The sequence below is a fragment of the Hibiscus syriacus genome, unplaced genomic scaffold, assembly GCF_006381635.1.
Source record: "Hibiscus syriacus cultivar Baekdansim isolate YM2019G1 unplaced genomic scaffold, ASM638163v2 tig00014086_pilon, whole genome shotgun sequence".
NCBI lineage: Eukaryota > Viridiplantae > Streptophyta > Magnoliopsida > Malvales > Malvaceae > Hibiscus > Hibiscus syriacus.
The window spans coordinates 52,713-70,839 of NW_024062316.1; the positions used below are offsets into that span (position 1 = coordinate 52,713).

At 34.8% G+C, this 18,127-nt stretch overlaps 3 protein-coding genes and 1 pseudogene across 3 annotated transcripts; 3 read left to right on the forward strand and 1 right to left on the reverse strand.

The window, feature by feature from the left end:
- Positions 1-4,955: 4,955 nt before the first annotated feature.
- On the forward strand, positions 4,956-8,235 carry LOC120206919 (annotated as a pseudogene).
- LOC120206923 (receptor-like protein kinase FERONIA) lies at positions 6,535-9,716 on the reverse strand. Its single transcript, XM_039206487.1, has 2 exons — positions 8,508-9,716; positions 6,535-6,715 (listed from the first exon to the last, which is right to left on the reverse strand). The coding sequence occupies exon 1, from the start codon at positions 9,659-9,661 to the stop codon at positions 8,594-8,596; it is 1,068 nt and encodes a 355-aa protein (XP_039062418.1). The 5' UTR covers positions 9,662-9,716; the 3' UTR covers positions 6,535-6,715; positions 8,508-8,593.
- Positions 9,717-11,434: 1,718 nt separating this feature from the next.
- On the forward strand, positions 11,435-13,266 carry LOC120206926 (plant-specific TFIIB-related protein PTF2-like). Its single transcript, XM_039206489.1, has one exon. The coding sequence runs from the start codon at positions 11,515-11,517 to the stop codon at positions 12,649-12,651; it is 1,137 nt and encodes a 378-aa protein (XP_039062420.1). The 5' UTR covers positions 11,435-11,514; the 3' UTR covers positions 12,652-13,266.
- Positions 13,267-16,961: 3,695 nt separating this feature from the next.
- LOC120206915 lies at positions 16,962-17,852 on the forward strand. Its single transcript, XM_039206480.1, has 2 exons — positions 16,962-17,030; positions 17,166-17,852. Exon 2 carries the CDS (start codon positions 17,193-17,195, stop codon positions 17,574-17,576), a length of 384 nt encoding a protein of 127 aa, XP_039062411.1. The 5' UTR covers positions 16,962-17,030; positions 17,166-17,192; the 3' UTR covers positions 17,577-17,852.
- The last annotated feature ends 275 nt before the right edge of the window (positions 17,853-18,127 follow it).

The window sequence follows — 18,127 nt, forward strand, 5'->3', positions numbered from 1 at the left end:
TAACTCGATCCGATCTGGGTTGTCACATTAGGGCCACCGGAGCGACCCACTGTAAAAATAGCGGAAAATTTAAAACTTTTTATCAGAACATGTAAACTTATAAAATCATTTGTCATTGTTTAAAAATAAAACAGATTTTCAGAATCGTATATAAAACAAAATACAATTACATGCCCCTAATCACATGTATAATTATCTAAAATCAACGCCGGAAGAACTCCCATACTGATGACGATAGTTGCACTGGTACAATTCTTTTAACCTGCAATGTTGAGTAATAGAGTGAGCTTCGGAAAGCTCAGTAATACAGAACTACCAGATGATGCTAATGAACGTGCACATACAGATAAATATTTATATATCCTTATTGTTTCCGAACATTTACAGACTTTTATGCTGAGCAGAGATCCTACTGATATTTCAGGTGGTAATGGACAATGAGCTTTCAGTTCAGAGAAATATTTCGGATGACTGAGTTCAGGAGATCAAAATAGGTTATCTAGTGTGTTCCCAAAAACCATGTAACTTTTCAGATCTTTTTAAAACCTATATATATATATATATATACCTCCATCTGGCACGTACAAAAATGTGTAGGTTCCCCAGAACCATACAACCTCGTCACGTCCAGTAAGACTCTGAGCACACAGCCGATGAGCCAACAAGTAAGGCCCTGAGCATAAAGCCGAGGAGCCTCTAGGTATTCTTCCTCCAATAATACCCCCAAATAAAACATATTCCGTCCGTAAACGGACATATAAAAAATCAAAGCATAATTCATGTCAAATATCATATCAAAATCCAGGTCAAGTATCATATCAGAATCCAAGTCAAATATCAGATCAGAATCTATGTCAGATATCAAATTAGAATCCATGTCAAGTATCACATCAGAATTCAAGTCGAAAATCATATAAAATATTCATGTGAGTAGGGAACACACCAGAATTTACAGATATTATTCAAAGATATTGGATAATCTTAACAGGTAGAGGAACACAAATCTTCAGTATACCGATAGAACATCGGAATTCAGAATCACTATTGGAAGAGTTTAATAACTGACGAAATCATCAGTTATTCATAATATGACTTGAGCTGGTAAGAAAGAAATGAAGATTCAGGACATTTACAGTCTATGTCGATTAATCGGATTTTCTAACAACTCCAGATGAATAGTTCCCAGAACTAATGCTTGTCAACTGATCTATTCATTATCCTTTCAGGGTATTTACTTTTTAATACCAAAAATTCTTATCCATAGATCATCTTCGGAATCATCGCTGAATAGATCTTAAAGAAACTAACAGATATATCGATGTTCTTAATTTCGTTTCCACGCTTCCACGATATCATGAAATGATGTCGTGCTTGATTTGTAGTTCATGACCCATAAGAACATTACATCATGTATGTTCATTAACGTTTTCAGACTCATCCAAATCACTTATTTAATCCATAGTCATTGAAGTTACTTATTTCACTTAGCAGTCAAGTCCATTTCAGTTACTTCGGGGTTTTCCAAGGTAATTCAGACGTTTCTGAATTTCGGATACATATTGTACTTCCGTTCAATTCAATTTGGTCTTCGTGGTTGATTTGTCTAACAAATATCAAATTCTTACTGTTGAATGCGATCTAGAGTTGAGCTGAGCTGAATACTTCCAAAATTATCATCGAGCCAAACTTGAGAATACAAACACGCATTCAAGTGACATCTATGTCGTTCAGGTACTGATATAACACTAGCATTGGTTGCTCGGCTTAATATGTGATCTGTAACTTTTAAGAGCAGTACCACATCCATGTTTATTTGGATTCCTTAATTAATCCAAGACATTTCCTTAGTATAGGCCATAAGGGTATTTTGGTTATTTTGGTGTTCAGTTTATTCCAATCATTACATAGCTCAAGGATATCTAATCATTCATGAGCTTGGTGATATTCTTGAGTCATTTCCATTACAGGGGTATTTTGATCATTGTACAGATTCAGTGTAATTTAATCATTTCCTTCAGTCTGATCTTACTATTAAATTCAATCTTATCATTTATTTCATTCATTTCGAACAATTCTGACAACAAAACAACCCCGACAAATTGTTCTGCAGGTATTTACTCATAACTCGGATATTTCCGGGTCAAGTGCCTTCTCAGATTTTACAAACGGAATATTAGGAAATTTTCCTGCACTAAATCAGGATCTTAATAATCAAATCCGTACTTAATCGAGTTAAGTATGAATCCTTTAAGTATTTTCTCATTCAGGGTTAACTCAGACTATTTTACCTCTTAAGGGCATTTCTGTAATTTCTTAACCAGATAATTTCGATATTAGCTCTTAACGAAAATAATTATAATTTAGAGATCCTATGATTAATTGCTTTCCTGAACATTCTCTGATCTTGAAATTATTCTTTAACAAACTTCTAGTATCTTGCACAAACCCTTTTTAGCGATAAAAACCTGTTATCCAAAATTTATAAACAAAACTATCATTTCTTATACACATCTGTAATTATATCAGATCAATATGTCATTTCAGAGTTATTAACCAACTTCCAGGGATAATTTTTGACATCCTACAACATAAGGGTATTTTCATAATTTTACCCTACCGAAGTATTCTCATAATTTCTCATCCAAGTACCTTTAACATTTAACCTTTGATGATATAAAATATAAGTTACAAATATAGGGTTGATTTCTTTATCACCAATCACAAACTTGTAAATTTAATTCTAACAATTCCTCAATCTATTATAATAGTCATATGAGCCATATTTAGTTACCTACTTGCTACCGTATTCGTATCAAATGTAGATCTTCATTAATTACACATATGAGACCAAACATTTCCATTCATGCATTTACCAATACCAACATGTTCTATAAAGCATAAAGAGGTAGTAAAGTATTATCTCGATTTCCGTGCAATACTGATCGACCATAAAATTTCATTCGAACGCCCTCGATCTTGAAATTATCTTCCAATATTTCCTCGTATTCATACCAACAGAAATTACATAAAAAACGGAGCTTAATTATGAAAAACGGATCGAATCAGATGATAAATCATTGAAAAACAGATTATCGGGTTAGAATTTGGCGAAACGGACTTCGGATTCAGGACATCGAAAGCATAAAATATGAATTTTCAAAAATTTGGAATTTTCGGTCAAAATCAAAGTCAACGGGTTTGACTGGCAATTTTGAGGCCTTCGAGTCCGAATTTCAAAAAACGGACTGCGGAATCGGATTTGGAACGTCGAAAAATGTCAGGATAGGTATACTCAGTCAAAGTCAAAGGTCGTTTAATGCCCGGTCAAATCCGGTCAAAGTTTTGGTCAACAATGGTCAACACCGGTCAACGGATCGGGTCAACGGGTCGGGTCAGGTTATAACCGGTCAAAACAGGAGCAAAACCGGTCAAACCGGTCATTTTTTTCTTCCCCACGCGCAGTGGCTGCGCGTGAACAGTACCCTGATGTCGGAAAATTCCTGAAAAAATTTCTAAAAATTATTTTAAGCGATTTCGAGATACTTACAAAGCTCGGTTCAAATTTTTGAACGGCGGAGAGCACGATTTCAACGAATCGAAAACTTTGACCGCTTCACCTCCTCACGCGCAGCCGTCGACGGAGACCAAGGATGACACCGGCGGACTCGGAATGATGCAAGGAACACGATGGTGCGGGAGGTGTCGTAAACAGATTCTCGGATCGTCGTGAATCGATAAAAAACCAACTGAAATCGGGTTATTACCGACGATACTTCCGACTAAAATTAATGACGAACGGAGATGATTCATGACGAAAGGTTTAAGGGGTTTTGTTCCTCGCTCGACAACGAACACAATGGTGATTTCGGCTCGTCGATCGGAGGTCGGACGACGAATAGATCAGAGTTGAAAGTTGGGTCAACGAGAGAGGAAAAAATGAATTCTGTTGTACGGGGAGGGGTTATAAATTCTCTCATAAATAAAAATGGGTAAACCATGACTTTAGTCACTGAAGTTCCTGTACTTATTAAAACGGTCTATCAACTTTGAAATTTTACAATTTAATCCTCAATTTCCTTCCAAAATTCCAATTAAATTCACCACTTTATAATTTCTTAAATTTTAACCCCTAAATTGGAGTGTTACACCTTTAATTAAATTATTTTAATTTATCAAATCTCAATTAAGCATTAAACTAAATTTGCTTTTACCTTTATATAACAGTTTAATTAAATTATGGATAAACTACAAAAATATCACTGAAATTTAGACGGTGTATCGTTTATCCTATAGAACTTTCAATTACTCCAATAATAGCACTAAACTTTGATTTTGACTTCAATTATGGCATTGGGCTGTTAACATCCAAACAACGTGATAATATGGATAAAATAACATCGTTTTGGTATCAATATCGATACCCAAAATAATGTCATTTTGGACACTAAACTTTAAGGGTGTGTCGATTTTTCCACATCATGCCATTAACATTTAACAACTCAATAAAATAATTGAAATTAAAACCAAAATTTAGTGATATAATTAGAGCAATTAAAAGTTCAATAATATAAACAATACATTCTCTAAAGTTTAATGATATCTAAGTATAGTTTACCCTTAAATTATTTATACTCCTTGAATAGACCAGCGTGTGAATACAATCCCTTGCACATTTTCTCTCTATAATATTATGAAAATGATGGACAAAGAAAGAAATAATAGTTTAATTAATTAATTAGTATAGGTTGGTGGGTGAGCAAGGATTCCTAATAACAATTTGGATTAACAGAATTTAACATCATTATCATCTATCTCAATAATTTAGTTCACGTAATTGTCATGGCTTCTGTTTCTTCCAATGAATGTTGAACTTCATTATAAATTCATAATAGAGGGTCTTGGGAAGCTCCGTTCCAGCTCAGAAATCCATGTACATGGTTAAAAGAACTGAAATTATGGGGAAGAAGATGTTAAGTCAAGCGAAAGCGAAAATATCAAAGACTAGCTGTAGTGAAAAGAAGCCATTGAAGAGTCTGATAAAGGTGTTGTGTCCCAAGGTTTACATTACCCACAGCTCCAGTTTCAAAATCCTTGTTCAAGAGCTCACTGGCAACGCCACTGTTTCATCTCCTTCTTCTTCGTCTTCACCCCAAATTCTAGAGCAACCGGAGCCTGTTCTTGAGATTCTTGGAAACCCTGAGAGTAGCACGGAATCATCCTTTGAAGCATCGCTCGATTCATTTCGGGTCTGGGACGATTTAGCTTTGCCTTTCGATGATACAAATTCATTGGAATATATTTCCATGGATAGTCAGCTTGAGGATTCCTTGGTATATGGGGATCTGCAGGCGCTTTTACAGCTTGATCACGTGGATGAGCAATGTTTTGGTTCTTTCAATAATGTATATTCTGAAATTCAGCAAGAGGTGAGCATTTATGACTGAGTTATCCGGACTCATATGAAGCTAGCTTGTACATGTATTAGCTTCATTGATTTCCAATGGTTTTTGCTGTAAATATAGTTTTTTTTTTGTTGGATGTGAATATAGATATTAGTGTACCTTATGCACAGAGAAATAGTTTTTTTATCACTTTTGATTTTGTCCAAAATATACCTCTTGTTCACTTTAAGTGTCTAATTTTTTTTTTTATCAATGTAGGTGCCTAATGGTTTCTGTTATTATTTTAAATGTCTAATCCATCACGGCAGTTTAAAAAATCCATCAACCATTTCAAAAATGACACATGGTGGGTTTATAAATTTTTAAAAGTTTTATTAAAAACATTAAAATTATCATTAAAAAACTCATTTATTTTTCAAAAATTTCAAAAAGAACCCAAACCCTCGTTATTGTCGCCCGCCATCGACGGCTGCCCACCTGTTGCCGTTAACCTAACTCATCTTTCTAGGTTCAAGTTTAAATTTGAACTAAATATGAGAAACTATTTTAAAATTAATGTAATAACTCGTGTAATAATTAAACTTTTTCCTTGTGTTACTACTTGTGTAGCAAACGTGACATGAAGGAATCAAAGATTAATATATTCCCAAAACTATAAAGTATACCAACTACTCATTTAACAAGAACAGTTCACTAACCACATAGATGCTAATATAAGCCAAATCAATTTCACATCTTCACGAAATATTCCAAAAACAAAAGTTGGAACTAACCTTTGTTTTGTTAAAGTACTAATAGCACAGTTTACAATTTGCAGATGAGATGTACACCTTTGCATCTAACATTACTTTCTCACAATCTTTCTAATATTTTGTTCCATTGCAACCAGTGCTTACAAAAATTTGACAAATTTCAAATAGCTTTTTTTGTGATTCTAGAATCAAAGTTCAGGCTATTAGTAATTATAATGTACGAACAAAACAAGTAGCAGAGAACCAATATTAATGATGATATTGATATAATATCAGCAAGAAACATCCAAGAGTTCAAACCGTTTCAAATACCTGAACTTGCAAACCAAAATAAAGAACAGTAAATTCAAAAGATGAAATTGGTAAGCAAATGAATCATTTTCCAAAAGGCCAGCAATATTCATGATTAGACACGAAATTGGAGTTATATAACACTTACAAAATTCTCAGCCTTTTCAAAGAAGATAGGAAGAACCCCTTGTCCCCCCACTTAAAACAACATCTTTCACCGCTTCTTCCTCTTTGCGTGAAACTTTCCGACTTTGGCTATGAGGGTTGGGGCTTGAGCAGTTCCACAAAGAAAAACAAACAGCAAAATAAAACCCATTAAAGAAAAGTGAAGATGAAAGAAATCTGTAATTTTTAGATATGTAAAGATAAAGGTAAAAATATTGCAACAGAAAAGCAAAGAGGAGGGAAATCTTAAGCCAGAGGGAAAGAGGGAAGAGAGAATAAGGGAAACAAACAGACCATAAGTATATAAGAAACTTTAGTAGAAGATTAGTACAGAACATCAGCTGTACAACTAAACTAGAGAGACAATCATAAAAATGTCAAGTTACAGAATATGGCAACAACAGGCACAGCGTTTAACATAAACAATTATTAATTTAGATGAACAATAGTCAATAGTACAGCATTTAAAAGTAGTTACAGCAGATATGCAGTACCCCTGAAGGACTGAAATGACATTATTACACATATTTGACGATGAATGTTGCATATGAATATTTGTTCGATTTACTTAAAAAATTAATATATTGGCAATATCATATTTTGATTGGTACATAAAAAAGAGAGATTATTTCTCTTAAATTCTGAAGCTCAAATGTATACAAGCAACTCTCCCACATGCTAATGAATGACTCTTAAATACAGGAAAGATGGAAAAGTATGAGAACTTTAATTCCATGCCTCATACAAACGATTTATCTGATTAAGTTGGACAGACTAGAGAACAGAACAGAGGGAAATGTCCTTGCCCCCAAGTGGTGGATGACCTTCAAATACAAGCTAGCCCAGACTTTGATTGATGAAACAGATGGATTTACACTTGCACTGGTGTTAGAATGGGATCAGTCAGCAGTCCAGGCCTACTTTGTGCTCATTAGACCTAGTGAAGCACCGAAGGACGGTTTTATCTCTGCAAGGAACTTACTCTGGTGTGGCAAAAGACTTGCGTTAATTTCAAGTTTTAATTAAAAAATAAAAAGGCAGAATAAGGGATATCAAAGATGACCTCCAGTTTCTAGCTTGGGAAAACTTGAAGGGCTCTGTAAGATTAAGGAGCAATGGGGGCAATAAAAAACAGTCAGTGAAAGGCATGGAAAGAGTAATGTATGATTTGCAGTTCATTAATTGGGGGCAGGCCTTGCTTTTCAAGAGGGAAAAGCATTGGCTAAAGAAGGGATATAATTAGATGCTCATTTGTTAGTGTGCATTCTCTTCTATTTCACTGGCTATCAGCTTAAGAAATATTAAGCTGGGTAAGTTGATGCTTCCTTCAAACAATGAACCTCAGGCCAGTGGTGATGTGGAGATCAAGGATAACTCTTTCAGACTAAGAATTGATTAGGTGCCTCACCTTCATGTGAATAATAGTTGTTATATCTGCTGCCAGTAGCACACCAATCCAAAAGGAACCAAGGAAAAGGAGAATAAAAAGGGGCAAGTTGCAGCAAAGTTGTCTGGTGATGTCAAGGGAGAAACAAAAGTTTGTCGAGGCTCATGGGTGGGATCAATCGCAGTATGTTGACTTGGATAACCAGCAGGTAAATGAAAACAATAAAACATTTTTTTGAACATAAACTGACGCAAGAATATCTGTTAACACATTCACATATTCCTTTCCTTAACAAGTGCACAAAAGTCCCATAATTTGAGAAGAAAGTTGGTGTATACATTTCAAATGTGAAAGGGCAATAGTTCTGTTAACAAATTTAGAAATGGCATACATAGATAAGCATATGAGTACGATCTTCAATAGCAACAAAAGATGAAAGTTTCTATTAAACAAACAGAATATTGTATAGTTAAAGAAGACTTCAACTAAAAAAGCATATATGTTGTGTACCTTCATTCTTTGATGGCTATTGAATCCCCAATTGTTGTATCAGTGTCAGAAAATTACATCTTCATACACGAACTCGCCACGAGGAATTATATACTTGTCATTTCGGACTCTGATTTCTTTTGCAGTTCCAATGCAAGTTCTAGAGTCACCTCCACTTCACCCATGGACGGTCGTTCATCTTCCGTAGCAGAGATACAACACATAGCAATCTCCATAAATTTGTTGAAGCACTCTGGGGCTATCCTCCCCTTTAAATATGGATCAATGTAGTGATAAAGAGTCCCATTCCTGAGGCACCAAGATGTCCATCCAGACAGAGATCTTGCCTCATTGTTCATCTGAAAGTGAAATGTTCGAGTTTGAACCAAAATTACTTCGAGTAAGACAACACCAAATGAATAGACATCAATTTTTTCTGACAGGTACTTGGTGTGATAATATTCTGGATCAAGGTATCCGAAAGCACCCTCAGCTGGTGCCTCTTTTCTTATCAAAGCTTTTGACATGCTCCGAGGTCCTAACTTGGACACAAAGAAACCAGAAAGCTTAGGAACCAAATCATGATCTAAAAGAATAGTGTTGGTGGTCACGTTGCGGTGCATTACTACGTACTTGGTTCCGGTATGAAGGTAATGTAATCCACGTGCAGCACCAATGCAAATTTCTAGCCTCTTTTCCCAAGGAAGTGGGAAAAGAGGAAGTGGATTAGCATTGATAACATTACCATGGAGACAATCGTAGAGCGACCGATTGCACAAATATTCATAAACAAGGATTGTTTCTCCCTTCTCATCGCAGAATCCAATGAGAGATTCAACATTGAAGTGATTCAGCTGGCAAAGTAAGACCACTTCAGTTCGGAATAAAGTAAGACCTAATTCCATGCGTCTGATAGCAACAGTAAATGTCCCATCATCTATAACCCCTTTGTATACAGATCCAAAAATACTTGTACCAATAATCAAGTTTTCATCGAAGTTGGCGGTGGCAGCTTTGATCTCCGCTAGTGAAAATTGACGAATGGATAGTTCCTCCGGCAGTGTTGAATACGATTTCCCAGAAGATCCTCGTTGACTCCTTAGTCGCGAAATGAAGCCAACCGCTTTCTTAGTGACTTGAAAGAAACGTAAACGTGAGCTTGAAGAATCTGTCATGATGGTAGATGAGAATAAGGATGGCGATTTAGAAAGCTGCCAGACAATGAAAATTCGCACTTTTTGAATTTTGAGTCTCAAACCCTAAGTATGAATCGGCGATAGGGACGATAATGATTAGCGAGGGCAACGGGCGGGTTCAGGTTCGGGTATTGGTCTCCCGTCTCCGTTTAAAAATCTCATATTCGTCCCCGTCTAAAAAATCACGGGAAAACGGATATCTCATTTAGTATAAACGGCTATTTAAACAAGTATCGGGCCGGGTATATATATTTAAATTAAATATATAAATATTATATATATTTTAATTTAAATTAAATTTATTAATATTATATATATATAATAATTATTTTTAATATTTATCGGGCCGGGTAATCGGAGCGGGGATTATCAAACCTGTCCCCGTCCCCGTTTATCATCCCCGAACCGACCCGTTTAATTCGGTTTTCGATTTTCCTCGTCGGATTCGAGTTTTTTTGCCATCCCGATGGTCTTTTGGGTTAAACTATATAAATGGTCCTTGATGTTTGAGCAAGTTATTTTTCCCTACTGATATTTAAAAAGGAATGATTTAATCACTACATTATCGATTTATAACAAATCGGTTACTCATCGTTAACAACCGTTGATGAGAGTGATGCAATATTAATATGACACGTTAACTGACTAATGAGAATGACATAATAATGATGTTACACGTTAACTGATTGGCATGACATCATTTTAACTAATCATTTGACTCTCATCTCTAAAAAAAAGTTTCCACAACCATAGGCTTGATTGGAATCATCTTCAACATTCCTACATCTCTGTTCTTTAAACATTCCTACATCTCTGTTCTTTAAGAACTTAGGCTCCTTACCAGATCGTTTATCGACTTGGCCAACAATTTCGCAAATTTGACAACGATTGACGGATCCACATGTATTTGAGGTTAGGCATGAAATCTGATTTTTCTTCAGTTAGTTACTTATTTTATTAATGATTAAAATAAAGTATTGATGTTATGCTAATTAAAATTAAAGGATAATTTCAAAATTAACTATCAAAACAAAAATAAAGTCAAAACCATAGATGATTTAAAACATAGATGTCTAAAGTCTAAACAGAGGAAAGTATTGGTTAGCATGCAATTTTACAATTCAAATTAAAATAAAGTATGTGGGCTTTAATGTAGTTTATCCATTTATATTAAACACATACATTGGTTTACCTAGAAGTCTAAAGGTAAAGGGAAAATAGGGGTTTACATGTAGTTTCTCCAGTTAAATTAAAACAGTTAGCAATTTGACCATTCAGATTAAAACATAAATAGTCGGGGTTACTCAAATCACGGCCGGACGAGCTGGGGGACTTTCACTCAGAGATTTCATAGGGACGATCAACGGCGGGTGTGGTCGGTTTGGCTGGGACGGGAAACGACTACGGATGGTTCACGGTTCTCTGATGGTGTCTAAATGCTTTGAAAACGAGAGGAAACAACCGATAGTGTGCGAAGCAAACGAGAAATAACAAGGATGCTAGACAGTCGTTTATGTCACCGACGGTGAATTGAATTAAAATTAAAACTGAAATTAAACGAGAATAAGCTATTATTATCTAAGATCGTATTATTATTATGTTAAATTTTTTAAGTGTAAGTGATTAGAATGGCATTTAGATAATAATTGCTTGCTAGATCTCTTTCAATCTCTCTTTTTAAATTTGGATCCAATTTAATGAAATTTTACTTTTAATTTTTGGACTCTTTAAATTTCCCTTTCTTAGTTCTTTTTCATTATATTTTCAAGGTTTTAGGGTTTTTATCAGACCCAACCAGCTTTGCCTTTCCCTTGTAAAACTCCAAAACCTAAATGCCGTGCAGATGTGGAAGTCGTTCCACCCTTCGCGACGATTTGACGGACAACCTCGTCTGCGTCAATTGCTACGCCGTTCTCGATTTCGACAACTACGATGCTCAAATCGGCGGAATCAACGGTCCTACTGGCACCAACATCCACATCGGCTATGCAGGTACCGGTTCTCTCTACAGTTACAAAGACAAAAAACTCTTCGTAGCCAAAGCCTTAATCCACGAATACACCACCAGTCTTAAAATATCTAATTCTGAATCCGAGGTGACTTCTATGATCGACGAGATCACCGATGGCGAATTCGGTGATGGCGATTGGTTTCATGTTCTAATCGGTGCTTGTTCTTATGTTGTTATGAGGAGAGATAAGAAGTTTTTGCCCGCCGCGGAGGTGGCGGAGGTTGTTGATTGTGATGTTTATGAATTAGGTAGGATGATTGATCATGTCGTTAAGATTATGAAATTGAGTTTGCCTGAGGTTAGTATCGCTGGTTTGTTTGAAAGAGAGTTGAATAATTATATGGATTTCAACGATGTGGATGAGAATAAGAAAGAGAGGATGAGGAAACAAGGGATTTTTTTGGTCAATTGTGCTGTCAAGTGGTTTTTGACTACTGGAAGGAGGCCGTTGCCGGCTGTGGCAGCTGTGATGGCGTTTCTGGCGGAGTTGAATGGGGTGGACGGTTTGAAGATCGAGGATGCAGCAAAGAATGTTCGTGCCATGGTGTCTACTACTAAGTCGAGGTATAAGGAGCTCTTGGCGGCACTTGTGAACGTTGCTCAAGTGTTGCCATGGGGGAAAGATGTTACTGTGAAAAATGTGGTCAAGTATGCTCCATTTGTTATTCGATATATGGAGTTGAAGTCCATGGAATTGCCTGGGGGAGGCGGTGAAGTGGTTGAGAATTTTGATATAGATGATGTGGTTCATGAGTGTTTGCAAAAAGTTGCTGCATATGGTGATGATGAGAAGTTTTTTAATGGTGATTGGCGATATTTTGAGGGAGGGAATACAAGTGGTTTTACTAGGTCATCTAATGATAACTATGGAGATAACCTTAAGCTTTCTCATGAATGCTTGACCTTGATTTATACAACGTTTGTGAACGAGGTTGATGACGATAATTTGGAAGGATAACATGGAAAGATTCACAGGCAAAAGAGTAGGGGGGTTGAGCGTCATGCATACGAGGATTGATGGAGTGGGAAATCAGAATTAAGTAAAAAGCTTCTTCTGGAGCAAATTTTGGAAAAAGAAGTTGGTTTGGATATGATGCCACCCTCTTATATTGCTGGTTGCAAGGCAATTGAAAGGAGAAGGCAAAAGATAAATGCTGCTAAGGTGCGAATAAATAAGATAATGTATCCATCCTGTACCGTTTCAGATGGTGGTGAGAATTTTAACTCTTCCGAATTTGGTTGTGCTGGGAAGAAGAGAAAGAGAAGGCCAGTCAGTGTAATTGATTGGGAAGATTTTGCTATCGAAGCCCTCCTCCTGCATCAGGTTAAAGAAGAAGACGTTGAGAAAGGGCATTATCGAGCTCTGCTAGGTTTGCATGTCTTTAACTCTGGGATGAGATGAGAGCTTCCACTGCATGAGGCATGTTTCTAAGAATCTTGCATCATTGGACTGATTGAAATTTTTGTGCAGATATTTTTGTTTGGATTCTTTGTTTAAAACATTTTACAGCAACAGGAAAACTTTTTTGATGCAGTACCTTTTGTAAAGAAAATAGAAAGGAAATTTTGGGGCAGGTCTCTTATTACACAAAGAAGAAATCCACTCACTTTTTTCTCATTTTTATCATACTTTTTACTTCGTATGAGGAGTTTTGGTATGCAGATTTTTCAATGTGTTAGTTGTTTTGATTGCATTCACTGCATCCCATCTTATTCAAGCTCTGTCATGGAACCAAGTATAATGTCACTGGTCTCCTGAAGGAAATGTTTTCTGATGGCAAAAACCGACAGGACAATGTTCATCAAATTAAAAATAAACTTGTCAAACAACAACAAATTATTTTGGCCGACAGGTAGAAAGATTAGTGAAGCCAGCAGCAAAGCTCAAATGTAATAATGTATCATATAAAACATAATTTTCTTGTGTGCATTTCCCTGTCAAAACAGGAAAATATGTATGTATGATGTCTCCTTTACTTAGTGCTCCTTACCTCCAAAAAGGTCCAAACTCCTAACTCGCAAACAGAACAGAGCTTCAGAATGTACTTTTCTTTTCTCCTGAAAATCTAACACCTTTATCAGCTCTGGTACGTGATTCTGGCCCATAAATGCCCCCAAGAGGCATGCAAAAACTAGAAGAGTTATTAAAATGTGTAATTATGGTACACAACAACTGCTTAAACCCACAATGATACTGTTTCCCTATTAACTTTGTGTGGGCTTACATGGGGAGCGTCGTTATTTCAGGTCCAGCCCACCTCAACTCTTTTCATTGTGTCGACTCGAAGATGGTAAACATTGGTTCCTTCCTTCATTGAATGAAGAAGAAAGGGAGGGGTTTATTCGCAGCTTTCCGCCAAACCTTTCTCACCCTCCGAAACCCAACTTCCCAGGCATCCACTCTCTCTCACTTTACGACCCGATATCAATCCCTTGTTTTATATGTGTAAATAGGCCTGTAAATGAATTGAACGTTCAGCGAACTGTTCGTGAACCGTGCGGCGGGAAGTTCGTTTATGTGCGTTTATTTATTAAATGAACAAATATGAACAAGATTTTGTGTTCGTTTAATTAAATGAACGAACATGAACATAGGTCTCGTTCGTTCATTTACGTTCGTGAACGTTCGGTTATGTTCGTACGGTTATGTTCGTTTATGTTCGTTCGGTTATGTTCATTTATGTTCATTCATTTATGTTTAACCCAATCTTCTTAAATCAATTTTGGTGACTAATTTGTAAGTATCTTAAATATATTAATTAATCTGATATTCTGATGACTAACTCCATAATTAACCCAATTTTATTTGGAGATTAAATCCAATAATTTAACCTTGAGGCACCTCGCACCTATATTCATTTTCCCCATTTTTTCCCCAAACCGTAGTGTTCACTGGAGAGTGGAGACGATCGTTGAAAACTTCAAAATAAGTTATATTATAGTGCAATCTGAAGTTTTACAGGTCTGTTTTCATCTCTTTCTCTGTTTTATTTGGCTTAATAGTTGATATGTAAAGTTATTGCGGGTATCTTCACATCTAAAACTCAAGAAAACATTATACTTCTTTCTAGAAATAGATGGGAAAATAAAGGTAACAATCGGAAGTATATGAGTATCAGTAAAGAGAAAAATATATAGAATTTGCCAGAAAATAAAACAAATGTTTCTATGCAATTTTTGAAAAAGAGTGTAATAGCGGAAGTAATGGGTTTTCCAGGAAGAACCCATTAATAAGTAGAAAATACATTTTGACAATGAACTTTTGTTTTCATAGTTCTTGTGTGACCTTTAGTTGTGGAATAGACTTTAGGTACGTTAAAATTTTGAATGGTGGTTTAACAATAATATCAGTTACTATATATAGCATCGAAGGGATTTCGGATCTATGTTATTGCCTTGTAGTCCAATTTGTACCGTTCGAAATCTTCATGCAGTTAAATTTTCTACTCTGCCAACGGAAAAGAGCATTATTAACAAACCTCACTAAAGTCTGATATTAATGTAACAAAATTTTTAGCCGGCGAATTTATTAGAATAAAGTAGTGGAAAATGATTGTTCATATTTAACCATGGACCACTAAGATAAATGTTGTAGCGTTAAATTAAAGACGTGTGAATCATTTATTATCTTTAAAAGATCGATCGAAATATTTGATATCTTTAAACATTTCATCACTGCTAATCAGCTCTTACGCTATTTATCACTGTAGATTTGGTTGATTTGCATTGTCAACTATTTTTCATGAAAGAACAATGAAAGGTGGGGTATTCAACGTTTATGTTCGTGTTCATTTATATTCATTCGTTTATGTTCGTGTTCGTTTATGTTCGTTTATTTATTAAATGAACGAACATGAACAAGTTTTATTCTTTAATAAACGAACATGAACAAAAAAAAATTGTTCGTTTATGTTCGTGTTCGTTTATGTTCGTTTATTTATTAAATGAACGAACATGAACATACCTCTGTTCGTGTGCGTTCGGTTCGTTTACAGGCCTATGTGTAAATGATCTGATTGGCAACCTTTTGAAATAGAGAGAGGTGATTACATAAAATCCAAAACCAATCCCATCCTCTCACTGCACTAAGATAGTAAATATATTTGGTCGGTTGGTCAAATTGTTCATATCTACTCTTTTATATTTTTTTTAATCATGAATCCTAGATTCACTAAAAATACTCATATTCATTCTCTAAAATTTTCTCTTCATATTCTCTCTAAATACGATTAGGATTAGATTTAAGATTTGTAAAATAAATAAAATAATTAACACAACACTGTGAAAAAGAAAAAGAAACTTGATAAAGGATAGAGAATGGACTAACGTAAAATAATGGTCAAACGATCGAAAACGTGTCATAAAGGCAGAGAAACACGTGTCATAAAGACAAAATTATTAAAAATAAAAAAACAAATATATGATATAATAAAGCAAAGGAAAAATAATAAAAACCAATAGTCGGCTACTAGCACCAAGACTGATGCTATTACTAATCACAAAAATGAAGAAGAAAAGAGGCTAACGGTGATTAAGGGAAAAAAAAGAAAATAAAACAAACCCTAAATTTATAATTTTGTATATAATTTTTAATAACATAGATTCACCTGTATTAGTATAAAATTAAGTTAATTTTATATGCCTAATAATTTAACAATTCAACTATTATGTAAATTAATTGTTCAAACATGAATCTTTTTAGGAAAAATAATAATATTTTCTTTTATTATTGAGACTATTCAATGAATTCTTATAATTATTTTTCAAATAAAATAAAACAAGTTTAAAATTATAACGAATGAAACAGAAAAGTCGAAAGAGATGAGACGATAAAAAATTATGTAATTTTTTATATGTATTATTTGAATATAAAATATTTAAAAATAATAATGATTGGGAGTGGAAATTAGAAAATGTATAAAGATAAGAATTTAATTAAATTTTTAATTATTGTTTGAATAAATCACTTTATGTTTAGGAATAAATATAAAAACTATTATTATTTGAGAATTAAAATTTCAAAATAATATGGGAAAAGCTTTGTATTAAGAATTTGATGAGTGGGTAGCTGAGTTGGGCCTAATTAAAATTTGGGCTTCATTATATGTTGACTTGTTTAAGAGTCGGATTAAGTTCATAAACCAAAAGCATCTATCCACATCCCTAGCCAAAACATATATATATATATATATATATCAACTTCATCACTCCACATTGCCTAACAAATAATTGTATGTCTAACCCAAAGATGCCAAGAATAAACTAAGAACTTGTTTTTTCAGAATTTATTACAGACAAATTATCTACGTCCGTGATCAATTATTGTGTCTGTTGCAGGTAATATTTTAATTATATATATCCGTGATTAATCATTGTGTTTATTGTATACTCATTTTCTTCTACTAAAATGTTTTTGTTTTGTTCGATTTTCTATATATATATATGAACTTCTTATGATGAGAGTTTTAGCAGGAGAAAAAGGGAGGTTCAAGTTCAGCAATGCTGGTGCTAATGATACTGGTAATGCTATGGAGCACCGACCGAAACTGTGCTGCGGACGCGGTCAATAAGAACAAGAGCATCAGCAGCCGGTGGTGCGATGGTTCTTCAAAGGAGGAGGAGTGCCTGAAGCTGCAGCTTTCAAACGACATAGAGACGGTGGAGATGTTGATGGATTCAGAAGCAAGCAAAATGGTATACGAAGTAAGTGCAGCATCGGGCTTCGCCGACAGTAAATATGCAACGATAAGATCACTCGACCGAGCTCAAGCCGTTTGCGACCGTAACACAGGCATTTCCTGCACTGCTCGTGGTAATTCAGGTACAAAGGTGCCTCCCAATTGTACACCAACTTCATACAACAGAGAATGCCACCGTCATTGATTCACCGCTTCTCTTGAAATTAGTAGGATTCCAGTATGATTACCGAATAACCAAGAGTATACTTTCTAATGTTGTCTGTTGTGTCTCATTTCAATTGTTATCAGCATACATAAATCATAATGATGGAAAACCATCTCTTTCAATATATGCATAAATATTTCTCATTGGTCTAGTGGTCAGAGGTCAGCTTTGCATATCAAGAGACCTAGATTCAATTTTTGTGAAGTGCAATCTGGACTTGGTGTTTGTCCAATAAAACGATTTCGTTTTGATTTATTTCGAACATCAAAATAATCAGTTACGATGTAATGTTCACGTTGACAGCTATCAGCTATGTTAGTATATAATTAATGATTTAACTATCTAATAATATAATAAAATAAAAATTTAAATTAAATTTATAGTTAACAAAATTAAAAATTTAATAATATAAATGATATACGTCTAGAGTTAAAATGATTTACTCTATATTATATCTCATACTATTTATTATTATTTTTCAAAATAAATATGTACTAACCAATACCAGCTTCTGCTGTTGAAGCCGACAA

Excerpts from the sequence above, each read along its gene's own strand:
- LOC120206923 (XM_039206487.1), bottom strand. The coding sequence starts at position 9,661 with ATGACAGATTCTTCAAGCTCACGTTTACGTTTCTTTCAAGTCACTAAG.
- LOC120206926 (XM_039206489.1), top strand. The coding sequence starts at position 11,515 with ATGCCGTGCAGATGTGGAAGTCGTTCCACCCTTCGCGACGATTTGACG.
- LOC120206915 (XM_039206480.1), top strand. The coding sequence starts at position 17,193 with ATGCTGGTGCTAATGATACTGGTAATGCTATGGAGCACCGACCGAAAC.